The 24944-nt window shown below is 45.6% G+C and overlaps 1 protein-coding gene across 22 annotated transcripts in view; it reads right to left on the bottom strand.

Annotated features, from left to right (window-relative positions):
* CLASP1 (cytoplasmic linker associated protein 1) overlaps nucleotides 1–24944 on the bottom strand; it is a 442952-nt gene that overhangs the window by 49376 nt on the left and 368632 nt on the right. For all 22 annotated transcript variants that reach the window (XM_038747595.1, XM_038747592.1, XM_038747590.1 and 19 more), the window contains 4 exons: nucleotides 21512–21662; nucleotides 19517–19769; nucleotides 16424–16614; nucleotides 10716–10844 (listed from right to left, as the gene is read on the bottom strand). In XM_038747595.1, coding sequence (XP_038603523.1) covers nucleotides 10716–10844; nucleotides 16424–16614; nucleotides 19517–19769; nucleotides 21512–21662 — 724 coding nt within the window. The remainder of the gene's footprint in view (nucleotides 1–10715; nucleotides 10845–16423; nucleotides 16615–19516; nucleotides 19770–21511; nucleotides 21663–24944) is intronic.

Consider the following 24944-nt stretch of genomic DNA (forward strand, 5'->3'; position numbering starts at 1 on the left):
TCAGTTACCTCGTGTGTCAAATAGGAATTACCACTGTGAGTCCCATGTGGGACACGGGCATGTGAGTCCAACCTGACTAGTCTGTATCTACCCCAGCGCTTAGTACAGTGCCTGAAACATAGTAAAGTGCTTAACAAATACCACAAAAATCTGACTGCAATTTTCAATCGCTCAAATCAATCATATTTACTGAGTGCTTTCTATCTGCAGGGCACTGTACTAAGGGCTTGGGAGAGTACAATACAACAGAACTTGCAGACACGTTCCCTGCGTGTAAAGAGCATACAATTTTGCCACCAATAGTAAAGGCCTAATCTCATTTCTTTTCTCGCTTGTGAAACGAGGCCAAAATCAGCTGTGAGAGATTGCTGCTTCTGCCTCAGAGGATTGGCCCATGGAACTCAAAGGGGAGAACACAAAGACACCGAATCGAAGCATTCCACGTTAATAAAGTCGGTCATCAATCGCCCAACGAGGATGTGAACTCTAACGTCTCAGTCGTAAAAAGAGAAAAGCGTTGAAGGGGAGAAGGATGGGAGAGTAGCCCAAACAGAGCAATACAAGAGGGAGGGCCTTCCCATCTTTTAAAGTAAAGACGAGAAACCTTGAAAGACAGACGTTCAAGCTGCTTGCCTGCTGCACGGAGAAGGTTCGTAAGGAAATTCATTACAAGGGCACTGAGACAAGGTGAGTTGAAAAGTATGTAACCAGGAAAGACTCGCCAATAAAGGCGCTCCTTCAGAACACAATGTTTTCTCCACCTGCTTTATCAGGAAATCAGTGACAGCTGAGCAGAGCCCTTTGGTTACAGGAATTCCACATTCCCTCTGCCACCTCTAAATTTATTTCAAACGTTAATTGTTTCTCCCTTTGCCCTTTCGGTCATTCTTCCAGCGCTTCAAGGAGTCCACACTGGGGCGGTTTAATTTGCACTTTGTAATTCATCCGGCCCAAAAAGTCCCCTTGGAGAAAATAAATGACAGCGAGGGCCATCTTGGTTCACGGAAAGCCAGCTCTGTACTTCTGAGTTCTTATCGAGGGATGGAGAGAGCTACATCGATTTGAGACAACTCTTTTCTTCCCCATCCTTTGCTGACCCGAATGGAGTTATGAGCATTTCACAGGGTTTAAAGGATCAGAGTCACAGAAAATTTAAAGGTGACATGCAAAAGGTGATCAGGAAATGACTAGAGCACTTGGAGTTCCCCTGGTTTCTGTTCTCATCTTCACACACGTTTTCAAACGGCTGAGAGTAATGTTGATGTCATTCCTTATAACTGTTGCATTTGTTAAATTCTCACTATATGCCAAGCATGGCACATAGTACTTAGAGAAGCAGTGTGTCCTAATGCATAGAGCACAGATCTGGGAATCAGAAGGACCTGGGTTCTAATCCCGGCTCTGCCACTTGTCTGCTGTGTAACCTTGGGCTAGTCACTTCTCGGTGCCTTAGTTACCTCATCTGTAAAATGGGGATTAAGACCCTGAGCCCCATGTGGGACAGAAACTGTGTTCAACCCGATTTGCTTGTACTTAACCCAGAGCTTAGTACAGTGCTTGGCATATACTAAGTGCTTAACAAATACCACAGTTATTGTATGGAACCGAGCCCCCTTTTTCCTCTTCTCCTCCCCTCCTCATTATCCCCCCCGCCCTTCCCCCTTCTTTTCCCCACAGCACTTGTGTACATTTGTACATATTTATTACTCTATTTAGTTTATTAATGATGTGTATATAGCTATAATTCTATTTTTTCTAATGGTATTGACACCTGTCTACTTCTTGTTTTTTTTTTTTTTTTTCTGTCTCCCCCTTCTAGACTGTGAGCCCGTTGTTGGGTAGGGACCTTCTCTATATGTTCCCGATTTGTACTTCCCAAGCGCTTAGTACAGTGCTCTGCACACAGTAAGCGCTCAATAAATACAAGTGAATGAGTGAATGAATGAACTGAGGCACAGCGAAGTTGAATGACTTGATCAAGGTCATTCAGCGGATGAATGATGGAGCCAGGATTAAAACACAGCCAGGTCCTTTGGATTCCCAGGCCCGTGCTCTATTCACTAGGCCACGCTGGTTCTCCGCTGACCAGAAGCAGGGGGTGGAAGAAGCAACTCTCAGGCCGTACAGGTAGGAGCGGTGACCCTGGGCAAGTCACTTCCACTTTTAACAAGTATCACCAAAAAAAAAAAATCAAACAAAACCCACCCCTCTGGCTTCACTCTATGTTTTGGAGAGGACATCGCCGGGAAATAAGAAAACATTTTTCCTGCTACGCCACGTTGGTAGGAAGTTTTGCAGATGTGCCCCATGTTGTTCAAGACAACACTGGGATGCAAGGTTTCCTTTAACACTTGGTCCTAAAGGAACAAAAACCCTGCAGTTCAGTGAACAGACCATATGTACCTTGAACTTTTATAGGGCTTTTATATTACTTAGTACATTTTGTCCTCCCAACAACATCTGTTAGAAAGGGAGAGACAGGTTTATTACTCCCATTTTACAGAAGAGGACAACTAGGGCCAGAAAGGTTAAGTGACGTGGAGGCCTTCTCCGACTAAGCCCGCTTTTCCCTAACTTCCTTCCCCTTCTGCGTCATCTGTGCGCTTGGATCTGTACTCTTTGGACACTTGGCATTCACCCCACTCCCAGCCCCACAGCACTCGGAAATATATCTGCACTTTATTTATTTATATTAATATCTCTCTCCCCCGTAGGCATTAAGCTCATTGCGGACAGGGAACTTTTCTACCAACTCTGTAATACTGTCCTCTCCCAAGTGCTTAGTGCAGTGCTTTGTACATATCAATGTCTGTCCCCCTCTAGACTTTATGCTCATTATGGGCAGGGAATATGTCAGTTATACTGAGCCCCCCCTTTTCCTCTCCATCCCCCCCACCCTACCTCCTTCCCCTCCCCATAGCACCTGTAGATATGTTTGTACAGATTTTTTACTCTATTTGTACATATTTACTATTCTATTCATTTTGTCAGTGACGGTGTATCTTTTAGACTGTGAACCCACTGTTGGGTAGGGACTGTCTCTATATGTTGCCAACTTGTACTTCCCAAGTGCTTAGTACAGTGCTCTGCACACAGTAAGCGCTCAATAAATACTATTGATTGATTGATTGATGTATCTAGCTTTACTTCTATTTATTCTGATGACTTGACACCTGACCACATGTTTTGTTGTCCGTCTCCCCCTTCTAGACTGTGAGCCTGTTGTAAGGTAGGGACCGTCTCTATATGTTGCCAACTTGTACTTCCCAAGCGCTTAGTACAGTGCTCTGCACACAGTAAGCGCTCAATACATATGACTGAATGAATATTGCTATGTTGTACTCGCCCCAGCCCTTAGTACAGCGCTCTCCACACAGTAAGCGCTCAATAAATACCACTGACATATATGATGGGTGGCCAGGCTGCGCCATGAAAGAAGGGCAGAGCAGGGACAAAAACTCAGGTCTCCTAACTCCCAGACCTGTGCCCTTTCTCCTGGACCTTGCTCGCACAATGATAATAAAATAATAATGATGGTATTTGTTAAGCGTTTACTATGTGCCAGGCACTCTGATAAGCGCTGAGGCCTTCCCAGACTGAGTCCCCCTTATCCTCTGCTCCTCCTTCCCTCCCCATTGCCCCGACTCCCTCCCTCTGCTCTACCCGCCTCCCGGCCCCACAGCACTAGTACATATTTATTATTCCATTTATTTTATTAATGATGTGTATACACCTACAATTCTATTTATTTACATTGCTGCTATTGATGCCTGTCCACTTGCTTTGTTTTGTTTTGTTGTCTGTCTCCCCCTTCTAAACTGTAAACCCGCTGTGGGCACGGATTGTCTCTGTTGCTGAATTGTACTTTCCAAGCGCTTAGTACAGTGTTCTGCACACGGTAAGTGCTCAATAAATGATTGAATAAATGAATGAATGAATGAATACAAGCAAATCAAGTTGGATACAGTCCTGTCCCAAGTGGGGTTCACAGTCTCAATCCCCATTTTACAGATGAGTTAACTGAGTCCCAAAGAATCAATCAATCAATCGTATTTATTGAGCACTTACTGTGTGCAGAGCACTGTACTAAGCGCTTGGGAAGTACAAGCTGGCAACATATAGAGACAGTCCCTACCCAACAGTGGGCTCACAGTCTAGAAGGGGGAGACAGAGAACAAAACCAAACATACTAACAAAATAAAATAAATAGAATAGATAGGTACAAGTAAAATAAATAAATAAATAAAGAAGTCAAGTGACTAGCCCAAGGTTACACAGCAGACAAGTGGCAGATCTGGGATTAGAACCCATGACCTTCTGAGACCTTCTGAGAACCCAGGACCATGCCTATCCACTACGCCATGCTGCTTCTCTATACAATGTTAACCTTTAAGAGCCCAGCTTCTAAACTCACTATTTTCCATGTTACTGTTATTATTATTATGGTACTTCTGAAGTCCTTACTATGTGCCAAGCACTGTTCTAAGCACTGGGGTAGATACAAGTTAATCAGCTTGGACACAGTCCCTGTCCCACATGGGGCTCACATTCTTAATCCCCATTTTACAGATGAGGGAACTGACACTCAGAGAATAATAATGATGGCATTTGTTAAGCGCTTACTACGTGCACAGCACTGTTGTAAGCGCTGGGGGGATACAAGGTGATCAGGTTGTCCCACGTGGGGCTCACAGTCTTAATCCTCATTTTACAGATGAGGGAACGGAGGCTCAGAGAAGTGAAGTGACTTGCCCAAGGTCACACAGCAGACATGTGGCGGAGTCAGGATTCGAACCCATGACCTCTGACTCCAAAGCCTCTTTCCACTGAGCCTCTTTCTATTTCTTTCTGACTCTTTCCACTGAGCCACGCTGCTTCTCAAGTGAAGTGACTTGCCCAAGAACACCCAGCAGACAAGTGACGGAGCCAAGATTCTCGTTCTCGCCTGTCCCGCCATCGACCCCCGGCCCACGTCATCCCCCGGGCCTGGAATGGCCTCCCTCTGCCCATCCGCCAAGCTAGCTCTCTTCCTCCCTTCAAGGTCCTGCTGAGAGCTCACCTCCTCCAGGAGGCCTTCCCAGACTGAGCCCCTTCCTTCCTCTCCCCCTCGTCCCCCTCTCCATCCCCCCCATCTTACCTCCTTCCCTTCCCCACAGCACCTGTATATATATATATATATATATATATATGTTTGTACATATTTATTACTCTATTTATTTTACTTGTACATATCTATTCTATTTATTTTATTCTGTTAGTATGTTTGGTTTTGTCCTCTGTCTCCCCCTTTTAGACTGTGAGCCCACTGTTGGGTAGGGACTGTCTCTATATGTTGCCAATTTGTACTTCCCCAGTGCTTAGTACAGTGCTCTGCACATAGTAAGCGCTCAATAAATATGATTGATTGATTGATTGATTGATTGAAGATTAGAACCCAGGTCCTTCTGACTCCCGGGCCTGTGCTCTAACCTCTAAGCCACGCTGCTTCTCCAGTGTTACACCTTCTAATTCGTAGAAAGAGAGTAAATGGGCCTCACTGACTCTTCAGACTTAATCTTGACCTGTAGGATCACGTTCATCATTTGAAACACAAATTTACTCATTTAGTAATTTTGACCTCTCGCTTTATCCGTGCAAAGTGCTCTGTGTTTGTCATTAATTAGGATGGCATTATATCAGCCTCCTTACTGGTCTCCCAGCCTCCAACCTTTCCCCAGTTCAGTTCACAATCAACAGCGTTGTCCAGAAGCAGCACAGTCTGTGCCTGGGGAAGCAGCGTGGCTCAGTGGAAAGAGCCCGGGCTTTGGAGTCGGAGGCCGTGGGTTCAAATCCCGGCTCCTCCACTTGTCAGCTGTGTGACTTTGGGCAAGTCACTTCACTTCTCTGGGCCTCAGTTCCCTCATCTGGAAAATGGGGATGAAGACTGTGAGCCCCCCGTGGGACAACCTGATCACCTTGTAACCTCCCCAGCGATTAGAACAGTGCTTTGCGCATAGTAAGCGCTTAATAAATACCAACATTATCTTTTAGACTGTGAGCCCACTGTTGGGTAGGGACTGTCTCTATATGTTGCCAATTTGTACTTCCCAAGCACTTAGTACAGTGCTCTGCACATAGTAAGCGCTCAATAAATACGATTGATGATGATTGATGATCAGAGGACCTGGGTTTTAATCCCGGCTCCGCCACTTGCCTGCTGGGTGAGCTTCGGCAAGCCACTTCCCTTCTCGGTGACTCAGGGAAATGTGTCTGCTATACTGTATTCACCCCAGCGCTTAGTACAATGTCTGCACACAGTAAGCACTCACTGAATACGACTGACTGACTGACTCATCTGTACAATAGGGATTCAATGCCTGTTGAAATAATGATAAGAATAATAATAATAATAATAATAATGGCATTTATTGATCACTTACTATGTGCAAGGCACTGTTCTAAGCGCTGGGGAGGATACAAGGTGATCAGATTGTCCCATGTGGGGCTCACAGTCTTCATCCTCATTTTACAGATGAGGTAACTGAGGCAAAGAGAAGTTAAGTGACTTGCCCAAAGTCACACAGCTGACAACTGGCAGAGCCGGAATTTGAACCCATGACCTCTGACTCCCGAGCCCATGCTCTTCCCATTGAGCCACGCTGTTGTTGATGATGATGGTATTTGTTGATGATGATGATGGTATTTGTTAAGCGCTTACTATGTGCAAAGCACTGTTCTAAGCGCTGGGGAGGTTACAGGGTGATCAGGATGTCCCACGGGGGCTCACAGTTTTAATCCCCATTTTACAGATGAGGTCACTGAGGCACAGAGAAGTTGTGACTTGCCCAAAGTCACACAGCTGACAGTTGGCAGAGCTGGGATTTGAACCCATGGCCTCTGACTCCGAAGCCCGTGGGTTTTCCACTGAGCCGCGCTATTTGTTAAGCACTTACTATGTGCCAAGCACTGTTCTAAGCACTGAGGTAGACACAAGGTCATCAGGTTGTCCCACGTGGGGCTCACAGCCTTAATCCCCATTTTACAGATGAGGTAACTGAGGCCTGGAGAAGTGAAGTGACTTCCCCAAAGTCACACAGCTGACAAGCCCTACTCATCATCATCATCATCAATGGTATTTATTGAGCGCTTACTGTGTGCAGAGCACTGTACTAAGCGCTTGGGAAGTACAATTTGGCAACATAGACAGTGAGCTTCGTTTGTGACGTATCTGACAGACCATCACTTTCCCAACCTTCAAAGCCTTATTAAAATCACCCCCCCTCCAAGAGGCCTTCCCCGGCTATGCCCTCACCTCCTCTATTCCCTCACCCTTCTGTGTCATTCTTGCACTTGGATTTCTACCCTTTATTCTCCCCACCCTCAGCTCCACAGCCCTTAACATGCACACCTGTAATTTATTTATAGTCCCTTCCCCTTTCCCCTCCCCGCAGCACTTGTGTACACTGGTACATATTTATTACTGTATTTATTTTATTAATGATGTGTATATAGCTATAATTCTACTTATTCGGTTGGTATTGACACCTGTCTACTTGTTTTGTTTTTTTTGGTCTGTCTCCCCCTTCTAGACTGTGAGCCCATTGTTGGGTAGGGACCGTCTCTATATGTTGCCGATTTGTACTTCCCGAGCACTTAGTACAGTGCTCTACACACAGTAAGCGCTCAATAAATACGACAATGAATGAATATATCAATGTCTTTCTCCCCATCTAGGTGAGCGCCTTGTGGGCCAGGGAACGGGTCCACCAATTCTGCTACTCTGTACTCTCCCAAGCGTGTCAAAGAGTGCTCCGTACACGATAAGCGCTCAATGAATCCGACTGATGGATTGAGTGACTGATCTAGAGAAGCAGCATGGCTCAGTGGAAAGAGCCCGGGCTTTGGGGTCAGAGGTCGTGGGTTCAAATCCCGGCTCCACCACCATCATCATCATCATCAATCGTATTTATTGAGCGCTTGATGATGATCAGCGCTCATCAGCTTGATGAGCTTGATGATCAGCTTGATGATGAGCTGTGTGACTTTGGGCAAGTCACAACTTCTCTGGGCCTCAGTTCCCTCATCTGTAAAATGGGGATGAAGACTGTGAGCCCCACGTGGGGCAACCTGATTACCTTGTATCTACCCCAGCGCTTAGAACAGTGCTTTGCACATGGTAAGCGCTTAACAAATACCAACATTATTATTATTATTATCTTTCAGAAAGGTCCCTCGCCGTACTGCTCTCCACTCGGAAACTTCTAATGGCTGCCAACCCACTGTTGGGTAGGGACTGTCTCTATATGTTGCCAATTTGTACTTCCCAAGCGCTTAGTACAGTGCTCTGCACATAGTAAGCGCTCAATAAATACGATTGATGATGATGATGATGCCAACCTCCCTCCACATCCAACAAAAATTCCTCAGCATTTGCTTCACGGCTCTCCACGAGCTTTCTTCTCCCTCTTCTGCCCCCCCCCTCACACTCTTTGCTCCTCACAGGTTCCCCTCCTGTTTGCTGCTCTAGTCCGGTCCCCCTCCGACCTCTGCTCACTCTGTTTCCTCCAGTGGAGGAACTCCCTTCCCTCCCATATTCTCCAGACCTTAGGCCTTCCTGAAGCCCTCCTAAAAGGAGCAAAGTAGCCCAGTGGAAAGAAAGGGCGGGAAATCTGAGAGCTTCGGGGAGAAGCAGCATGGCCCAGTGGAAAGAGTACGGGCTTTGGAGTCAGAGGTCATGGGTTCAAATCCCAGCTCCGCCAATTGTCAGCTGTGTGACTTTGGGCCAGTCACTTCACTTCTCTGGGCCTCAGTTCCCTCATCTGGAAAATGGGGATTAAGACTGTGAGCCCTACATGGGATAACCTGATCACCTTGCATCCCCCCAGTGCTTAGAACAATGTTTTGCACATAGTAAGCGCTTAACAAATACCATCATTATTATTATTATTATCTGGGCTCTGTACCTGCTTGCCGTGTGACCCGGGGCAAGTCACTTAACTGCTCTGTGCCGTGGAGCAGTTTCCTCATCTGTGAAATTAAAAAAAAAACTGCTCTCCATCCCCCTACTAAAGACCGTGTTCCTCTTGCAGGGCAGGAACCAGATCTGAGCTGCATATACAGTACCCACCCCAGATCTGGGTAAAGGTATTTTCTTCCAGGAGGCCAGTGGCTAGTGTTTTCCTGACCCTGGCCTGTGCTCTTTCCATTAACAATAACTGAACGGTCAAATGAATAAACATATGTTCATTCATTCATTCAGTCAATCGTATTTATTGAGTGTTTACTGTGTGCAGAGCATTGTACTAAGGACTTGGGAAAGTACAATACCCAGGTGCTGGAGATGCATGAAATAAAATACGCAAGTGGTGAAAATAGCTGGTGGTTTGTAAGGTTTGAGATGTTAGGGCTTCAGTGGGGAAGGCTTGTTAGAGGAGGTGGGAATGGAGAGGGGCTTTCTGCATCAGCCTCCTCTCTGATCTCTCATCCTCCTGTCTCTCCCAACTTCAATCTTTACTTCACGCCGCTGCCCGGATCGTCTTTGTGCAGAAACGCTCTGGGCACGTTACTCCCCTCCTCAAAAATCTCCAGTGGCTACCAATCAACCTACGCAACAGGCAAAAACTCCTCACTCTCGGCTTCAAGGCCGTCCATCCCCTCGCCCCCTCCTACCTCACCTCCCTTCTCTCCTTCTCCAGCCCAGCCCGCACCCTCCGCTCCTCCGCCGCTAATCTCCTCACCGTTAGGCCTCGTTCTCGCCTGTCCCGCCATTGACCCCCGACCCACATCATCCCCCGGTCCTGGAATGGCCTCCCTCTGCCCCTCCACCAAGCTAGCTCTCTTCCTCCCTTCAAGGCCCTACTGAGAGCTCACCTCCTCCAGGAGACCTTCCCAGACTGAGCCCCTTCCTTCCTCTCCCCCTCCTCCCCCTCCCCATTCCCCCCGCCTTACCTCCTTCCCCTCCCCACAGCACCTGTATATATGTTTGTACAGATTTATTACTCTATTTATTTATTTAACTTGTACATATTTATTCTATTTATTTTATTTTGTTAATATGTTTTGTTTTGTTGTCTGTCTCCCCCTTCTACACTGTGAGCCCGCTGCTGGGTAGGGACCGTCTCTAGATGTTGCCAACTTGTACTTCCCAAGCGCTTAGTCCAGTGCTCTGCACACAGTAAGCGCTCAAGAAATACGATTGAATGAATGAATTAATGAATATGGGGAGAGCAGAGGTCCAACAGATTTGGGACAATATCTGTTTATTGTTGGATTGTACTCTCCCAAACACTTAGGACGGTGCTCTGCACACAGTAAGCGCTCAATAAATATGACTGAATGAATGAATTAATGAATATAGGGAGAGCAGAGGTCCAACAGATTTGGGACAATGTCTGTTTATTGGTGGACTGTACTCTCCCAAACACTTAGGATGGTGCTCTGCACACAGTAAGTGCGCAATAAATACGATTGAATGAATAAACATATACGGAGACACAATCACATACACACACACACACACACACACACACACACACAGTGAAACTTGCTTTCAAAAGGAAAAAAAACTTTCACATTATGCATTTTGGCCTCCACAACATATTTAATCCTCTTCTCTCTCTTTAGCCTCAAAGGCACCTGCCGTTTCCACTCTTCCACTTTACAGCTAGGTAACCGGTTGATTAACAGTTAGACTAGTAGGGTGACAATTCCAATCCCAGTGGGCCTGTGTCTCTTACCTCTTTGTGGGAATCTTTGTGGGCTTCCAGAGTTTTCATGATGGTCAACTCTGCGTAGTTTTTAAACCTGGCCGGCTGGTTTCTCAGAATCTCCCGCAAAACTCTTAGGGCCAGTGCTCGTATCGAGTGCTAAAATGCAAAAGAAAGGAAGAATGTCGTTAAACCGGGAATGCCTCCACGGCTTTCTCAAACAACTTATTCTGCTGCCCAGATTCCTGCAGATGGGACTCTTTTGGAGGAAAGAGGAGCATACGTGAATTCAACATTTCCAAAATGGTGTCGGATGTACACTTCAGTAAAATAAGCCAACAGAGGCACTTTTCATAATTGATATCCGAGTTCATTTTGCATCTCTTAAAGTGTTTTCAGCTCTGTCAGGTTTAGGATTATTTGCATTGTGTCAGAGTTTCCTCTTGGAAATCATAAGGTTTAGAGAAGCAGCGTGGCTTTGTGAGCATGAGCTTGGGAGTCAGAATGTCATGGGTTCTAATCCCAGCTCCGCCACTTGTCAGCTGGGTGACTTTGGGCAAGTCACTTAACTTCTCCGTGCCTCAATTCCCTCATCTGTTAAATGGGGATGAAGACGGTGAGCCCCACGTGGGACAACGTGATCACCTTGTATCCTCCCCAGCGCTTAGAACAGTGCTTCGCACATAGCAAGCGCTTAACAAATGCCTTCATTATTATAAGGTGGCTACCACTGTGACTCCAGCTATTTCTATGGAAATTACCTGCGCGACTCTTAATGTAGCCGGAGCGTTGTCATACTCACTGACTCTCTGCATCATTAGTATGAAGGCTCATACTAATATACGAGCCTTGGTTATATAATTGTGTGTGTGTGTGTGTGTGTGTGTGTGTGTGTGTGTGTGTGTGTGTGTGTGTATGTGACATTTCTGGACGACAGCCATTCTAAACAGCGCGCCTAATCTCAGTGAAGGAGAATGCAGTTTACACTAAACAGAACGTAAAAGGCACATCCTGAGTCTTTGTCATTCACCTGCACAATTCACACACTAAGATAGCACTTATCATCCCCCAGATGACATCACTTTATCGCCTGATAAAAACATGTGAAGCAGGATCGCCATAGTAACCAATAGTTTTGATTACAATTTGCATCCTTCTTAACTCTCCCACCCCGATTCAGTGACGAGTAACAGAATCGATCTGACTTTCGACCACTGAGTTTACTGAACACCAAAAGTAAGTAAAGGTCAGCGAGAGGTTGAAAACATCTTTCTAGTCAATAGTTATTTTAGCCAGCTAATTTTAACATTACATCCCCTCTCCGTTTACATCATGCTTCCACTGCAACTTCCAGGAAGTTTCCCCTTTCTCGTCCCAACATCTTCTGCATTCATTCCTTGTAGTTACTACACACTGCCCTCCTCCTTAGCCCTCTTCAGTGCATTTTTCCCTTCCTTGACCCTAGTGCTTTGGAGATGAAGTTGGATATTCTGTTGTATTATTTACCCCCTCAAATGCTTGGTACACAGCTCTGGACAGAGTAAGTCCTCGATATGATTTCTTTTATTTTTTATGGTATTTTGCTAAGCACTTACGGTGTGCCAGGGACTGTACTAAGTGCTGGGGTAGATGTAAGCTAATAGGGTTGGACACAGTCCACATCCCACATTGGGCTCACGGTTTGAATCCCCATATTATAGATAATAATAATAATAATAATAATGACGGTATTTGTTAAGCACTTACTATGTGCCAAGTACTGTTCTAAGCACTGGGGGAATATAAGGTGATCAAGTTGTCCCACGTGGGGCTCACAGTCTTAATCCCCATTTTACAGATGAGGTAACTGAGGCCCAGAGAAGTGAAGTGACTTGCTCAAAGTCACATAGCTGACAAGTGGTGGAGCCAGGATTAGAACCCATGTCCTCCGACTCCCAAGCCCCTGCTCTTTCCACTGAGCCACGCTGCTTCTCCTGATTAGGTAACTGAGGCACAGAGAAGTGAAGTGACTTGGCCAAGGTCACAAAGCAGATAAGTGGTGGTGCCGGCATTAGAACCCACGTCCTTCTGACTTCCAGGCTCATATTTTGTAACCCCAAGGCCCCGCTAATTGATTGATCACTGAAGGGACTACTTGCAAGGCAGTTTTTTACAAGCCCCAGGAGACCAACAGAAGTAGCGTGGCTCAGTGGAAATAATAATAATGGCATTTATTAAGTGCTTACTATGTGCAAAGCACTGTTCTAAGCGCTGGGGAGTTTACAAAGTGATCAGGTTGTCCCATGGGGGGCTCACAGTCTTAATCCCCATTTTACAGATGAGGGAACTGAGGCCCAGAGAAGTGAAGTGACATGCCCAAAGTCACACAGCTGACAAGTGGCGGAGCCGGGATTTGAACCGAAGACCTCTGACTCCAAAACCTGGGCTCTTTCCACTGAGCTATGCTGCTTCCCCGAACGAGCAAGGGGTGGGAGTCAGAGGTCCTGGGTTCTAATCCCAACTCTGGCACTTGTCAGATGTGTGGCTTTGGGCAAGTCACTTAACTTTTCTGTGCCTCAGCTGCAATGGGGATTAAGACTGTGAGCCCCAGGTGGGACAACCTGATTACCTTGTATCTCCCCTAGCTCCTAGAACAGTGCTTGGCATATAGAAAGCGCTTAACAAATACCATCATTATTATTGTTATTACCAACCCCTTTGTAGGTGGGAGAAAACAGCCTTTTAACTGGATCACTTTCATTGATTCCGGAAACTTCAGTGCCTGATGGGGAATCCCTCACACTTGTACAGTGCTCTGCAAACAGTAAGCGATCAATAAATACGATTGAATGAATGGATGAATGAACTTGGGGAATCTAACCCAGAGGAGCCCCAGGAAGTTGCCTCTGGGACCCGAATCGAAAGGGTTATCCTTTCTATAGTTTTGACCAAAGCTGGTGAAAACCTAAATTCAAACAGATCCTAAAAGTCTAACGTTCTATAGCCCAGGTGCCCATCCCATGGTGGGTTGGAAGGAGGGGTGATGAGGGCAATGGCCCCCACGACTGCGAGAGCTGGACTCCGGACCTTGCTCACCCCAGATTTTTGACCAGATTTCATTCATTCATTCATTCAATCATACTTATTGAGCACTTACTGTGTGCAGAGCACTGTACTAAGCGCTTGGGAAGTACAAGTTGGCAACATATAGAGACGGTCCCTATCCAACGGTCTAGGCTCACGGTCTAGAAGGGGGAGACCCCTCACCGTACCTCGCTCTCGCCTGTCCCGCCATCGACCCCCGGCCCACGTCATCCCCCGGGCCTGGAATGCCCTCCCACTGCCCATCCGCCAAGCTAGCTCTCTTCCTCCCTTCAAGGCCCTACTGAGAGCTCACCTCCTCCAGGAGGCCTTCCCACACTGAGCCCCTTCCTCTCCCCCTCGTCCCCCTCTCCATCCCCCCCATCTTACCTCCTTCCCTTCCCCACAGCACCTGTATATATGTATATATGTTTGTACATATTTATTACTCTATTTATTTATTTATTTATTTTATCTGTACATATCTATTCTATTTATTTTATTTTGTTAGTATGTTTGGTTTTGTTCTCTGTCTCTCCCTTTTAGACTGTGAGCCCACTGTTGGGTAGGGACTGTCTCTATATGTTGCCAATTTGTACTTCCCAAGCGCTTAGTACAGTGCTCTGCACATAATAAGCGCTCAATAAATACGATTGATGATGATGAGACAGAGAACGAAACAAAACATATTAACAAAATAAAATAAATAGAATAAGTATGTACAAATAAAATAGAGTAATAAATACGTACAAACACATATACATATATACTGGTGCTGTGGGGAGGGGAAGGAGGTAAGGCAGGGGGGATGGGGAGGGGGAGGACGGGGAGAGGAAGGAGGGGGCTCAGTCTGGGAAGGCCTCCCAGAGTTTAAGAGTTTAAGAGTTTCCATTCGAGGCGGAAGACACCCCAAATGGTGGCCTTCTGACCTTTTCACACCTCCAACCTACCCTGAAATAATAATAATCAATCAATCAATCAATCGTATTTATTGAGCACTTACTATGTGCAGAGCACTGTACTAAGCGCTTGGGAAGTACAAATTGGCATCACATAGAGACAGTCCCTACCCAACAGTGGGCTCACAGTCTAAAAGGGGGAGACAGAGAACAGAACCAAACATACCAACAAAATAAAATAAGCAGGATAGAAATGTACAAGTAAAATAAATAAATAAATAAATAAATAGAGTAATAAATATGTACAACCATATAAACATATATACAGGTGCTGTGGGGAAGGGAAGGAGGTAAGACGGGGGGATGGAGAGGGGGACGAGGGGGAGAGGAAAGAAGGGGCTCAGTCTGGGAAGGCCTCCTGGAGGAGGTGAGCTCTCAGCAGGGCCTTGAAGGGAGGAAGAGAGCTAGCTTGGCGGATGGGCAGAGGGAGGGCATTCCAGGCCCCGGGGATGACGTGGGCCGGGGGTCGATGGCGGGACAGGCGAGAGCGAGGTACGGTGAGGAGATTAGCGGTGGAGGAGCGGAGGGTGCGGGCTGGGCAGTAGAAGGAGAGAAGGGAGGTGAGGTAGGAGGGGGCGAGGGGATGGACAGCCTTGAAGCCCAGGGTGAGGAGTTTCTGCCTGATGCGCAGATTGATCGGTAGCCATTGGAGGTTTTTGAGGAGGGGAGTAATATGTCCAGAGCGTTTCTGGACAAAGATAATCCGGGCAGCAGCATGAAGTATGGATTGAAGTGGAGAGAGACACGAGGATGGGAGATCAGAGAGAAGGCTAGTGCAGTAGTCCAGACGGGATAGGATGAGAGCTTGAATGAGCAGGGTAGCGGTTGGGATGGAGAGGAAAGGGCGGAGCTTGGCAATGTTGCGGAGCTGAGACCGGCAGGTTTTGGTGACGGCTTGGATGTGAGGGGTGAATGAGAGAGCGGAGTCGAGGATGACACCAAGGTTGCGGGCTTGTGAGACGGGAAGGATGGTAGTGCCGTCAACAGAGATGGGAAAGTCAGGGAGAGGACAAGGTTTGGGAGGGAAGACAGGGAGCTCAGTCTTATATATAATAATAATGGCATTTATTAAGCGCTTACTATGTGCAAAGCACTGTTCTAAGCGCTGAGCACTGTTCTAAGCGCTGATCCCTGCATGTAGTAAACTACATTTAAGCCATTATTTTAAGGCATTATTTGGGCCTGCCACAGGCCCAAACAGAGTCTCACTGACTATAATTACTCGATATAACAACAACAATACTACTCTTCCTTCTCCTCCTCCTTCTTCTCCTCCTTCTCTATGGACAGCAAGCACCCTAAACTGAAAGAACGATCGACATAATTGGAATTGACCCCAAAGAGGCAGCGTGTCCTAGTGGAACAGGGACAGGCCTGAGAGTCAGAAGACATGGTTTCTAGTCTGGGCTCTGCCACTGGCTTGCTGCGTGACTTTGGGAGAGTCGCTTCACTTCTCTGGGCCTCAGTATAACTGTAAAATGGAATTGAATTAACTGTAAAATAGATTGAATCCCTATTCTCCCTCCCACTTAAACTGTGAGCCCCATGTGGGACTAGGACACTAAATGATGTGATTAAGTTGTATCTAACCCAGCATCTAGACCAGTGCTAGATACATAATAAGCACGGAACAAATACCACATTATTAAGGACTGTCAGTCACCACTCTGCTTCTCTGAAAAATGGAAAACACCAAATGAAAAAGAAAAACATTCTCACATCTTTGTCTCCAAGGGTTTCCAGCAGCAAGAGCAAAATAGTTTTGAAGTGCTCCTCCCAAACGCCAAGGTTATCTTCCCGGGTAATCTTGAGTAACTCCAGCAGGGCTCCTTTCCTTTCTTCCACTCGCTCATTGTGGTTGGATAATTCTTTCAAAAGGTCAGCCACCAAATCAGAGTGGTCAATGGGTACTTGGAGGGCAAAACAAAAACAAGTTATTCCACAGGGAACAGTAAAGACACACTAGCCTAGCCGCATTTAGAGTTCACCTGCAAAAATCTGAATACCCTGATGTGATAACAGATCTATCCCGACCGGGGTGACCTTGAGTAAGTCACTTCACCTCTCCAGTCACAGTTTCATCTCCTGAAAAATGGGAAGAAGAACCTGGCTCTCCTTACATTTTACATTATTATTATTATTGTATTTGTTAAGTGCTTACTATGTGCCAAGCACTGTTCTAAGCACTGGGGTAGATACAAGGCAATCAGGTAGTCCCACGTGGGGCTCACAGTCTTAATCCCCATTTTACAGATGAGGTCACTGAGGCCCAGAAAAGTGAAGTGACTCGCCCAAAGTCACACAACTGACAAGCAGCAGAGTTGGGATTAGAACCCATGACCTCTGACTTCCAAGCCTGGTTTTTTCCGCTAAGCCAGGCTGCTTCTCATATTCATTCATTCATTCAATCGTATTTATTGAGTGCTTACTGTGTGCAGAGCACTGTACTAAGCGCTTAGGAAGTACAAGTTGGCAACATATAGAGATGGTCCCTACCCAACAGTGGGCTCACAGTCTAGAAGATCTTACATCTGAGTCCCTGTGTCTGATATGATCATTTTGTATGTGCCCCAGCACTGAGCAGGATGCTCAGACCTTTCACCCCCTCCCGAGCCATGAGCGTGGAGCCGGGAAAGTGCAGGACAATCTCACACTTCGCAATCCCAACTACTAGACTAACCAGCTGTACGGTGCAGGAAACCACAAAGAGGGTGGTGTGCTTAGTACAGTGCTCTGCACACAGTAAGCGCCCAATAAATCCAACTGACTGACTGATTTGCCATTCTTGCTCGAGTTCAGTTCTATTAATGTCTATCACCCCTCCAGACTGGAAGCTCCTTGTGGGCATCTCCCAACTCTGTTATACTGTTCTCTCCCAAGCGCTTAGTCCAGTGCTCTGCACACAGTAAGAGCTCAATAAATTCCACGGATTGATTGATGGATGGATATTATTAATGTTGTTGCTGTTATCTTGACTCCCCAGGCTCTTCTCTAGCTAGGCCGGAATTCATCCAACAGAAGAGTGCTCAAGTACTGAGAGGCAGGCGGAGGCCCAGAGGCACGGACCTCGAGCCCAGCTGACCACACGTAGGTGAACTGGAGCGGGCAGGCCTGGAGACGTTGAAAAGCCACAGTTGAAAAACTACGATGACGTCAATGCGCCTCCTGGAGAAAGGCTTAATCCTCCATTCTGGAAGTTTACAAAATGGAGGCAACCCACTCCTGCAATTAGAGAAGCGGCATGTTTTGTTTTGTTGCCTGTCTCCCCCTTCTAGACCGTGAGCCCGTTGTTGGGTAGGGACCGTCTCTAGATGTTGCCAACTTGTACTTCCCAAGAGCTTAGTACAGTGCTCTGCACACAGTAAGCGCTCAATAAATACGACAATGAATGAATGAATGAATGAATGGCCCAGTGGGAAAAGCCCGGGCCTGGGAGACAGAGGTCCGGGGTTCTAACCCTGGCTCTGCCACTTGTCTGCAACTCCCTTTGCTTTTTTGTGCCTCAGTTCCCTCATCTGTAAAAATGGGGATTAAATCCCACTCCTTCCTACCTAGACTGTGAGCCCCACGCGGGACAGGGACTGTGTCCAAACGGATACCCAGCGTTTAGAACAGTGGTTGGCACATAGTAAGCGCTTAACAAATGCCATCATTATTATAGACTAAACTACTCTAGACTGTAAGCTTATTGTGGGAAGGGAATTGTTATATCGTACTCTCCCAAAAACTTAGTACAGTGCTCTGCACACAACAGCGCTCAATAAATACGATTGAATCAAAGAATGAATAACCTTGTAAGTATAGCAGTGCTTAGAACAGTGCTTGGCACATAGTAAGCGCTTAACAAATATCATAATTATTATTATTATTACAACTCCAGGGAACTGTAAACATGTAATATAACTTTTTTTAAAAAGCTAGAACCACATACATATGGATACTTTGTTGTATGCAGGAAAGTATTGCACTTCAATCTATGACCTTTGGGCATTTGCTATTCACCCCACCTCCAACCCCACAGGACGTATATACATATCTTTAAATTACATATTATAAATTACTTATTTACTCATATTAACATCTGTCTCCCCCTCTAGACTGTAAGCTTGTTACGGGCAGAAAACATGTCTGCTAATTCTGTTGTACCATAATCACCCAGAGCACTTAGGATGGTGCTCTGCACATGCCATTATAATAATAGTAAGTGCTTAAAAAATACGTTCGATTGACTGAAATCGCCTTTCCTGCGGGACTTTGAAAATATGATTGATGTCCATCTAACTGGAAACACCAGAAAGAATCTGAAATGTCTCCTGGAGCTCAGTACGGTGCTCTGCTCTTAGTAAGTGCTTACTAAATACTATGAGCGCTGCTAAAGATGCAGTACTAAACGTCCAGGGCCTCTATCTCGTTATGTAGAAAATGCTTCCTTGCAGAGTCCCCAGCGCACTGTTCACCCAAGCCAAATACTTGACGGTGACAGGTTGGCTCTGTTAGCAGAGTGCATGGCAAGCCAGATACAAGGGGAAAGTGCTTAGTACAGTGTTTTGCACACAGCAAGCACTCAAAGATACGACTGAATGAAAGGAAGAGTCAGGTTATTAACAAGCATTTCAGGAAATACGCTCCCCCGCGGTCCTCAGCCAGTGGCAAACTCAAGGGCAAAAAGGGTACGCTCGCCCCAAACCAGATGAAAAGCAGCACTTTTACCCAACCTCGCTTGGAAATCTACATCGGACCGGGATCTCCCGTTCCAGCACACAGGAAGCTCTGTTACGGTTCAACCTCGGCAGGGTGAGTGAGACAACCCACCGTCACGAAGCTGATCCATATCGTCGTCAAACACAGCCTCTTTCAGGGCGGTCTTGTCATACGTGTTGATTGTATCCGCGTAAGGAAAGGGGTTGTAGTCTCGAGCCCGGGGCCCGGAGAAAGGCCGCGGAGGCGGCTGGGTGTTCAGGAGTGAGGTTTTGTTGTCGAGGGCCGTCCTGCCACCTCCTTCCACCGCGTCGCTCCCTCCCCGGACGTCAGTGGCCGGAGATGCTAGCCCCCCATCTCGGGAAACCTGAAACATGACAAATGAGTCCCCCCCAGTCAGAGCTTGGCTGGATTTTTTTTCCGCAAATTTTTATGGCAGAAGAGCGCCGAGGGGACAAGATGAAGGTTGCGGGATCACACTGACCCTCATGGGGCCATGTGAAGAACCATATTTAGGGACTTGGTTCTAAATGGCGGGGGGCGGGGGTCAATGTGCAAAATTGTCTTGCAGATAAGGGATACTTGCTCTGAATTATCAACTGAAAATTCTGCATTATCTTCTTTATCTTGAGACTCACTGGATGAATGACTTTTCTTATGCCCACCTTCAAAGCCTTATTAAAATCACATCTCATCTAAGAGAAGCAGCATGGCTCAGTGGAAATAGCCCGGGCTTGGGAGTCAGAGGTCATGAATTCTAATCCCGGCTCTGCCACTTGTCAGCTGTGTGACTTTGGGCAAGTCACTTAACTTCTCTATGCCTCATTTAACTCGTCTGTAAAATGGGGATTAAGATTGTGAGCCCCATGTGGGACAATTTGATCACCTTGTATCCTCCCCAGCGCTTAGAACAGTGCTTTGCACATAGTAAGCGCTTAACAAATACCATCATTATTATTATTATTCTCTGTGCCTCAGTTACCTCATCGGTAAAATGGGGATTAAGACTGTGAGTCCCACGTGGGACAACCTGATCACCTTGTATCCTCCCCAGCACTTAGAACAGTGCCTTGCAAACAGTAAGTGCTTAACAATTGCCATCATTATTATTAATAAGAGGACTTCCCCAATTAAACCCTTGTTTTCCCTATTCCCCTTCCCTTCTGAGTCAGCTATGCACTTGGATCTGTCCCCTTTAAGAACTTGCTGTTCACCCCACCCTCAGCCTCACAGTATTTATGTACAGCTCCATGATTTATTTTAATGTCTGTCTCCTCTTCTAGGCTGTAAACTCCTGGTGGGCAAGAATCATCTCTACCAACTCTGCTGCATTATGCTTTCCCAAGTGCTTAGTACAGAGCTATTAATGACTAAATATTATGAACACCTATTAGAGATGGGTTAGGAGAGGTTGAAAGCCTCAGATCCCGCGAAAGCTAGGAGTGAGAGCTGGAAAAAGAATTTGAGGTCCCTGAGTCAGACCGAGGTCAATCTTGAGATCGTTTTCCCCCTCCCTAATCAAAAGAAAAAGAAACAGACACACACTATGGATGATATCCGGCAACTTACAAAACATCTACCAGAGGATGGGCACTTCGGACATTAAGGTTGGCTTTGACACAGAATGAAAAGAAATGTGGGTACCGGCATACATGTACAGCTGAAATCCGATGCATGAACTGGCAGAAATCAAAGTACTTGAACAAAAATCAAGATTTCAAGCCACCCCAGTTCAACAAAGCAGTATATGTGTAGCAATCCAAAGGAGAGATTTCTTCAGGACACTGAAGAATGGAAAAAAGGGTTTTTGCTCCCACTCTTTAAATACCACTGATACTTATTTGAACAAAGGCATTGTTCATCTGGCCAGTGCATGTGTAAATTCCATGGATTGATTCACTAATTGATTATCCTCCCTCACAGCATGAGGATTAATGGATCTCTGAAAGCTTTCAGGGTCCCTTGAGCACCCAAATAAAAATTTACTTCATGTGCACACCCTAATAATAACAGTAACAATACAGAAAGGGACAGGTGAGTCCTCTGAAATACGAGTAATACTCAGTTAAGGGATCCATTTCTGTATGGGATTGACATCGGGATACTTACAATATCACAGTCCTTCTTGCCGTCCCTTTTAATTGGCTCATTTAGATCCTCTTGGCTACGAAAACTAAATTTTTCAATCGCTTCTGTGACTCCACGAAGAGAGCTGTAGATTTCATCTGAGTTGAGGTTCTCGGTGTCATAATCCAGCATGCTAAAGATCAAAGGCACATTCACAGTTACCCACCGATTCCAGAATCGCGTTTGACTTGGAGTCGGACGAACTTCTAAACTTCACGACTCACAATAGGTGGAATATACCAAAGAGAGCATCTCAGCAGACATCCTTCGGCACAAACCCCCATCTGAGAAAGCATTCTCTTCTCTCGTTCAAGAAGCGTATTGACGTGATGGATCTCGACCCAGACACAGAACCATAGTGGTTTGGATCACCCTGGACTGCTTATTGTTGTATTGCACTTGCTCAAGTGCTTAGTACAGTGCTCTGCACACAGTAAGCACTCAGTAAATACGATTGAAGGAATAAAAGATAATGGGAAACACCGTATCTGACATATCAACAGTTGGCCTCTTAACGAGAGGGAAAAACTTGTTTTCCATTTTGATAATGAAAAGAAAGATTTTCTGCATTACTGGTCCCAAATATTCAGACTCAAACCCAAAGGCTCATCCCCCTTATGATGAAGAGTCAGCTTGCAGACCACAACAGTGGAAATCCCAAACTGACTCAACTACCATCTCTACTTCCCTGTCTCAAAGCTAGGTCCACCCCGTTAATGGAATCCTGAACAACTCAAGTGTGGGCAGGTCTAACCCGAGAGCCCGCTGAGAATGTCACCTACTTCTGAAATGTCATTTGGAGCCTTAAAGGAGATATATGTACATTATGTAAGAGGTGAGCTGGTGAATTAAGAAGTAGAAGAAAATTAAGGAATGGAAAAAATAATGGAACCAAATAGGAAAATGAATGACAACAAGGAAATTCAAAATTGGCCTTGAAATAGAGATTTTCTAAAAGGGAGAATTTTCTAGATAGATCTGCACTGGAAAGGAAAAGAAGTATCTGCCTTCCTAGTTTAAGGGAAAGTTACAAATTTTTTTTTGAATGATTTTCCCCTGCAAGAGAAAACTCGGGAGAACTGTCTGGTGAATGGGCAATAACTCTCTATAGCAACTTGCAATTTGGGATTGCAGGAAAAGGGCATACTAGGTTTAAGGAGGGATTGTATCAATCGGTCTATGAATCAATCGTATTTATTGAGCGCTTACTGCATGCAGAGCACTGTATTAAACACTTGGGAAAGTGCAATACAACAGAGTTGGTATAGACAACTGCCCCTAAGGAGCTTCCAGGCTATAGGGGGAGATTGACTTGAAAATAGATTACAGAAAGGGGAAACAGTAGTAGAGGACTCTAGTGAGAAAACAAATATCCCCTAGGAAGTGTCTGAAGGGTGGAGTGACCAGGTAACCAAGTGAAGCAGGAATGAAACAGGAATGAAAAGGATAAGAATATGGCAATCTGCAAACATCTCTCATTTCAGGAAAAAGTGCCAAATGTATTCCTGGATCTGCATAGGCATACGACATCATCTAAAGGCCTATACACCACCAAGCTACTACACTCGATGAAGTTCTCCTGGGGTGGACATCTGTTTAGGAGAAAAGCGACTAAAACCCATTATGGAGTGGGTGACCAGTTTCCAGTTTCCTTCGATCTTCTGGCACCCTGAGCCCCCATCCACATGAAAACAGAGCTGCCTCGACGGAAATTTAGCAGGTCCTCTCCAGCCAGGCACAGGAGCACTCCACAGAAAATAAACAGGCAGAGTTTTTGTTAACACTGTTTTTGGGAGGTTTTGTGAAGCATGTCAGGCAGGACTCAGAAAAGCCTTCTCACTGATGTTTCACGGTGACAGAATTCTTTTTCAACCAAGCGAGCTATTAATGGCTAAATATTATGAACACCCATTAAAGATGGGTTAGGAGAGGTTGAAAGCCCTCAGATCCCGCTGAAAGCTAGGAGTGTGAGCTGGAAATAGAATTTGAGGGCCCTGAGTCAGACCGAGGTCAATCTTGAGATCGTTTCCCCCTCCCTAATCAAAAGAAAAAGAAACAGACACACACTATGGATGATAACCAGCAACTTACAAAACATCTACCAGAGGACGGGCACTTCGGACATTAAGGTTGGCTTTGACACAGAACGAAAAGAAATGTGTGTACCGGCATACATGTACAGCTGAAAACCGATGCATGAACTGGCAGAAATCAGAGTACTTGAACAAAAGTCAAGATTTCAAGCCACCCCAGTACAACAAAGCAGTATATGTGTAGCAATCCAAAGGAGAGATTTCTTCAGGACACTGAAGAATGGAAAAAAGGCTTTTGGCTCCCACTCTTTAAATACCACTGATACTTGTTTGAACAAAGGCATTGTTCATCTGGCCAGTGCATGTGTATTCATATGTATGTGAAGACTGTATATGACTTAAATCAATCACTAATGCAAGATGGAATAAAACATCTAGAAAAAAGACTGCTAGTCATGACGACAAAAAAGAACAGCATTAGCCCATGCAGAAAACCGAAAGAGTTACGGGATGAATGAGAAGAAGTTGGAAGATGGTGACCTCTGAGGGGTGTCACAATATTATTTGCCATATGTCACTTTAACAAACCAATTTCAGCCCTCTGATCAAAATTCAGCCAATATTTTCATCGTTTCACTTTTCAAGAGATTTCATTTCAGATGGCCCGACATTCTACAGCTAAAGAATGCAGGATTAATTTACCTCCACTCCCGCCATCTCTCAGATGGAAAATCCCATCATTCGAGTTTTTGTTTTCTTACGATTGAAGCGTTTTGGGTACAGAATTAAAGTGAACTTTCTGGTATTTGTTTTTATTTAGAGCCTGCATCCAGTGACCTTGCTAAATCTAGGAAGGAAATTCTAAATGTTTCTCGGCAAAGTGAAACTTCACAAATAGAGTATGATATATATTTCAAGTAGGGGGCAGGGAGTGAGGAAGACAGAAATTCAGTCTGAATTAGTGAAGACTGAGTAGTAGAAGTTCTTTTACAATGCAATTTTACTTCAGTATTGTGGGCATCAATCTCCACTGGGTAGCAAGGATGGGATTTCATGTATTGGCTAGGGTTAACTTTATCTTCGTTGGCTGAGGTGTGTTCTGATCTCTCTCCCTCCCTTTGAACTTGAGGCAGCTAAAGATTTAAAAAATGCCTCTAGTTCCCCTCCTTCCTCCCTCCCTTATAACCCAAGGATACTGTACTAAGCGTTTGGGAGAGTACAATACAACAGAGTTGGTGGAGGGAAGCAGCATGGCCTAACGGATAGAGCACAGGCCTGGGGGTCAGAAGGACCTGGATTCTAATCCCAGCTTGGCCACGTGTCTGCTGGGAGACCTTGGGCAAGTCACTTCACTTCCCTGCACCTCAATTACTTCATCTGTA

The sequence above is a fragment of the Tachyglossus aculeatus genome, chromosome 1, assembly GCF_015852505.1.
Source record: "Tachyglossus aculeatus isolate mTacAcu1 chromosome 1, mTacAcu1.pri, whole genome shotgun sequence".
Taxonomy (NCBI): Eukaryota; Metazoa; Chordata; class Mammalia; order Monotremata; family Tachyglossidae; genus Tachyglossus; species Tachyglossus aculeatus.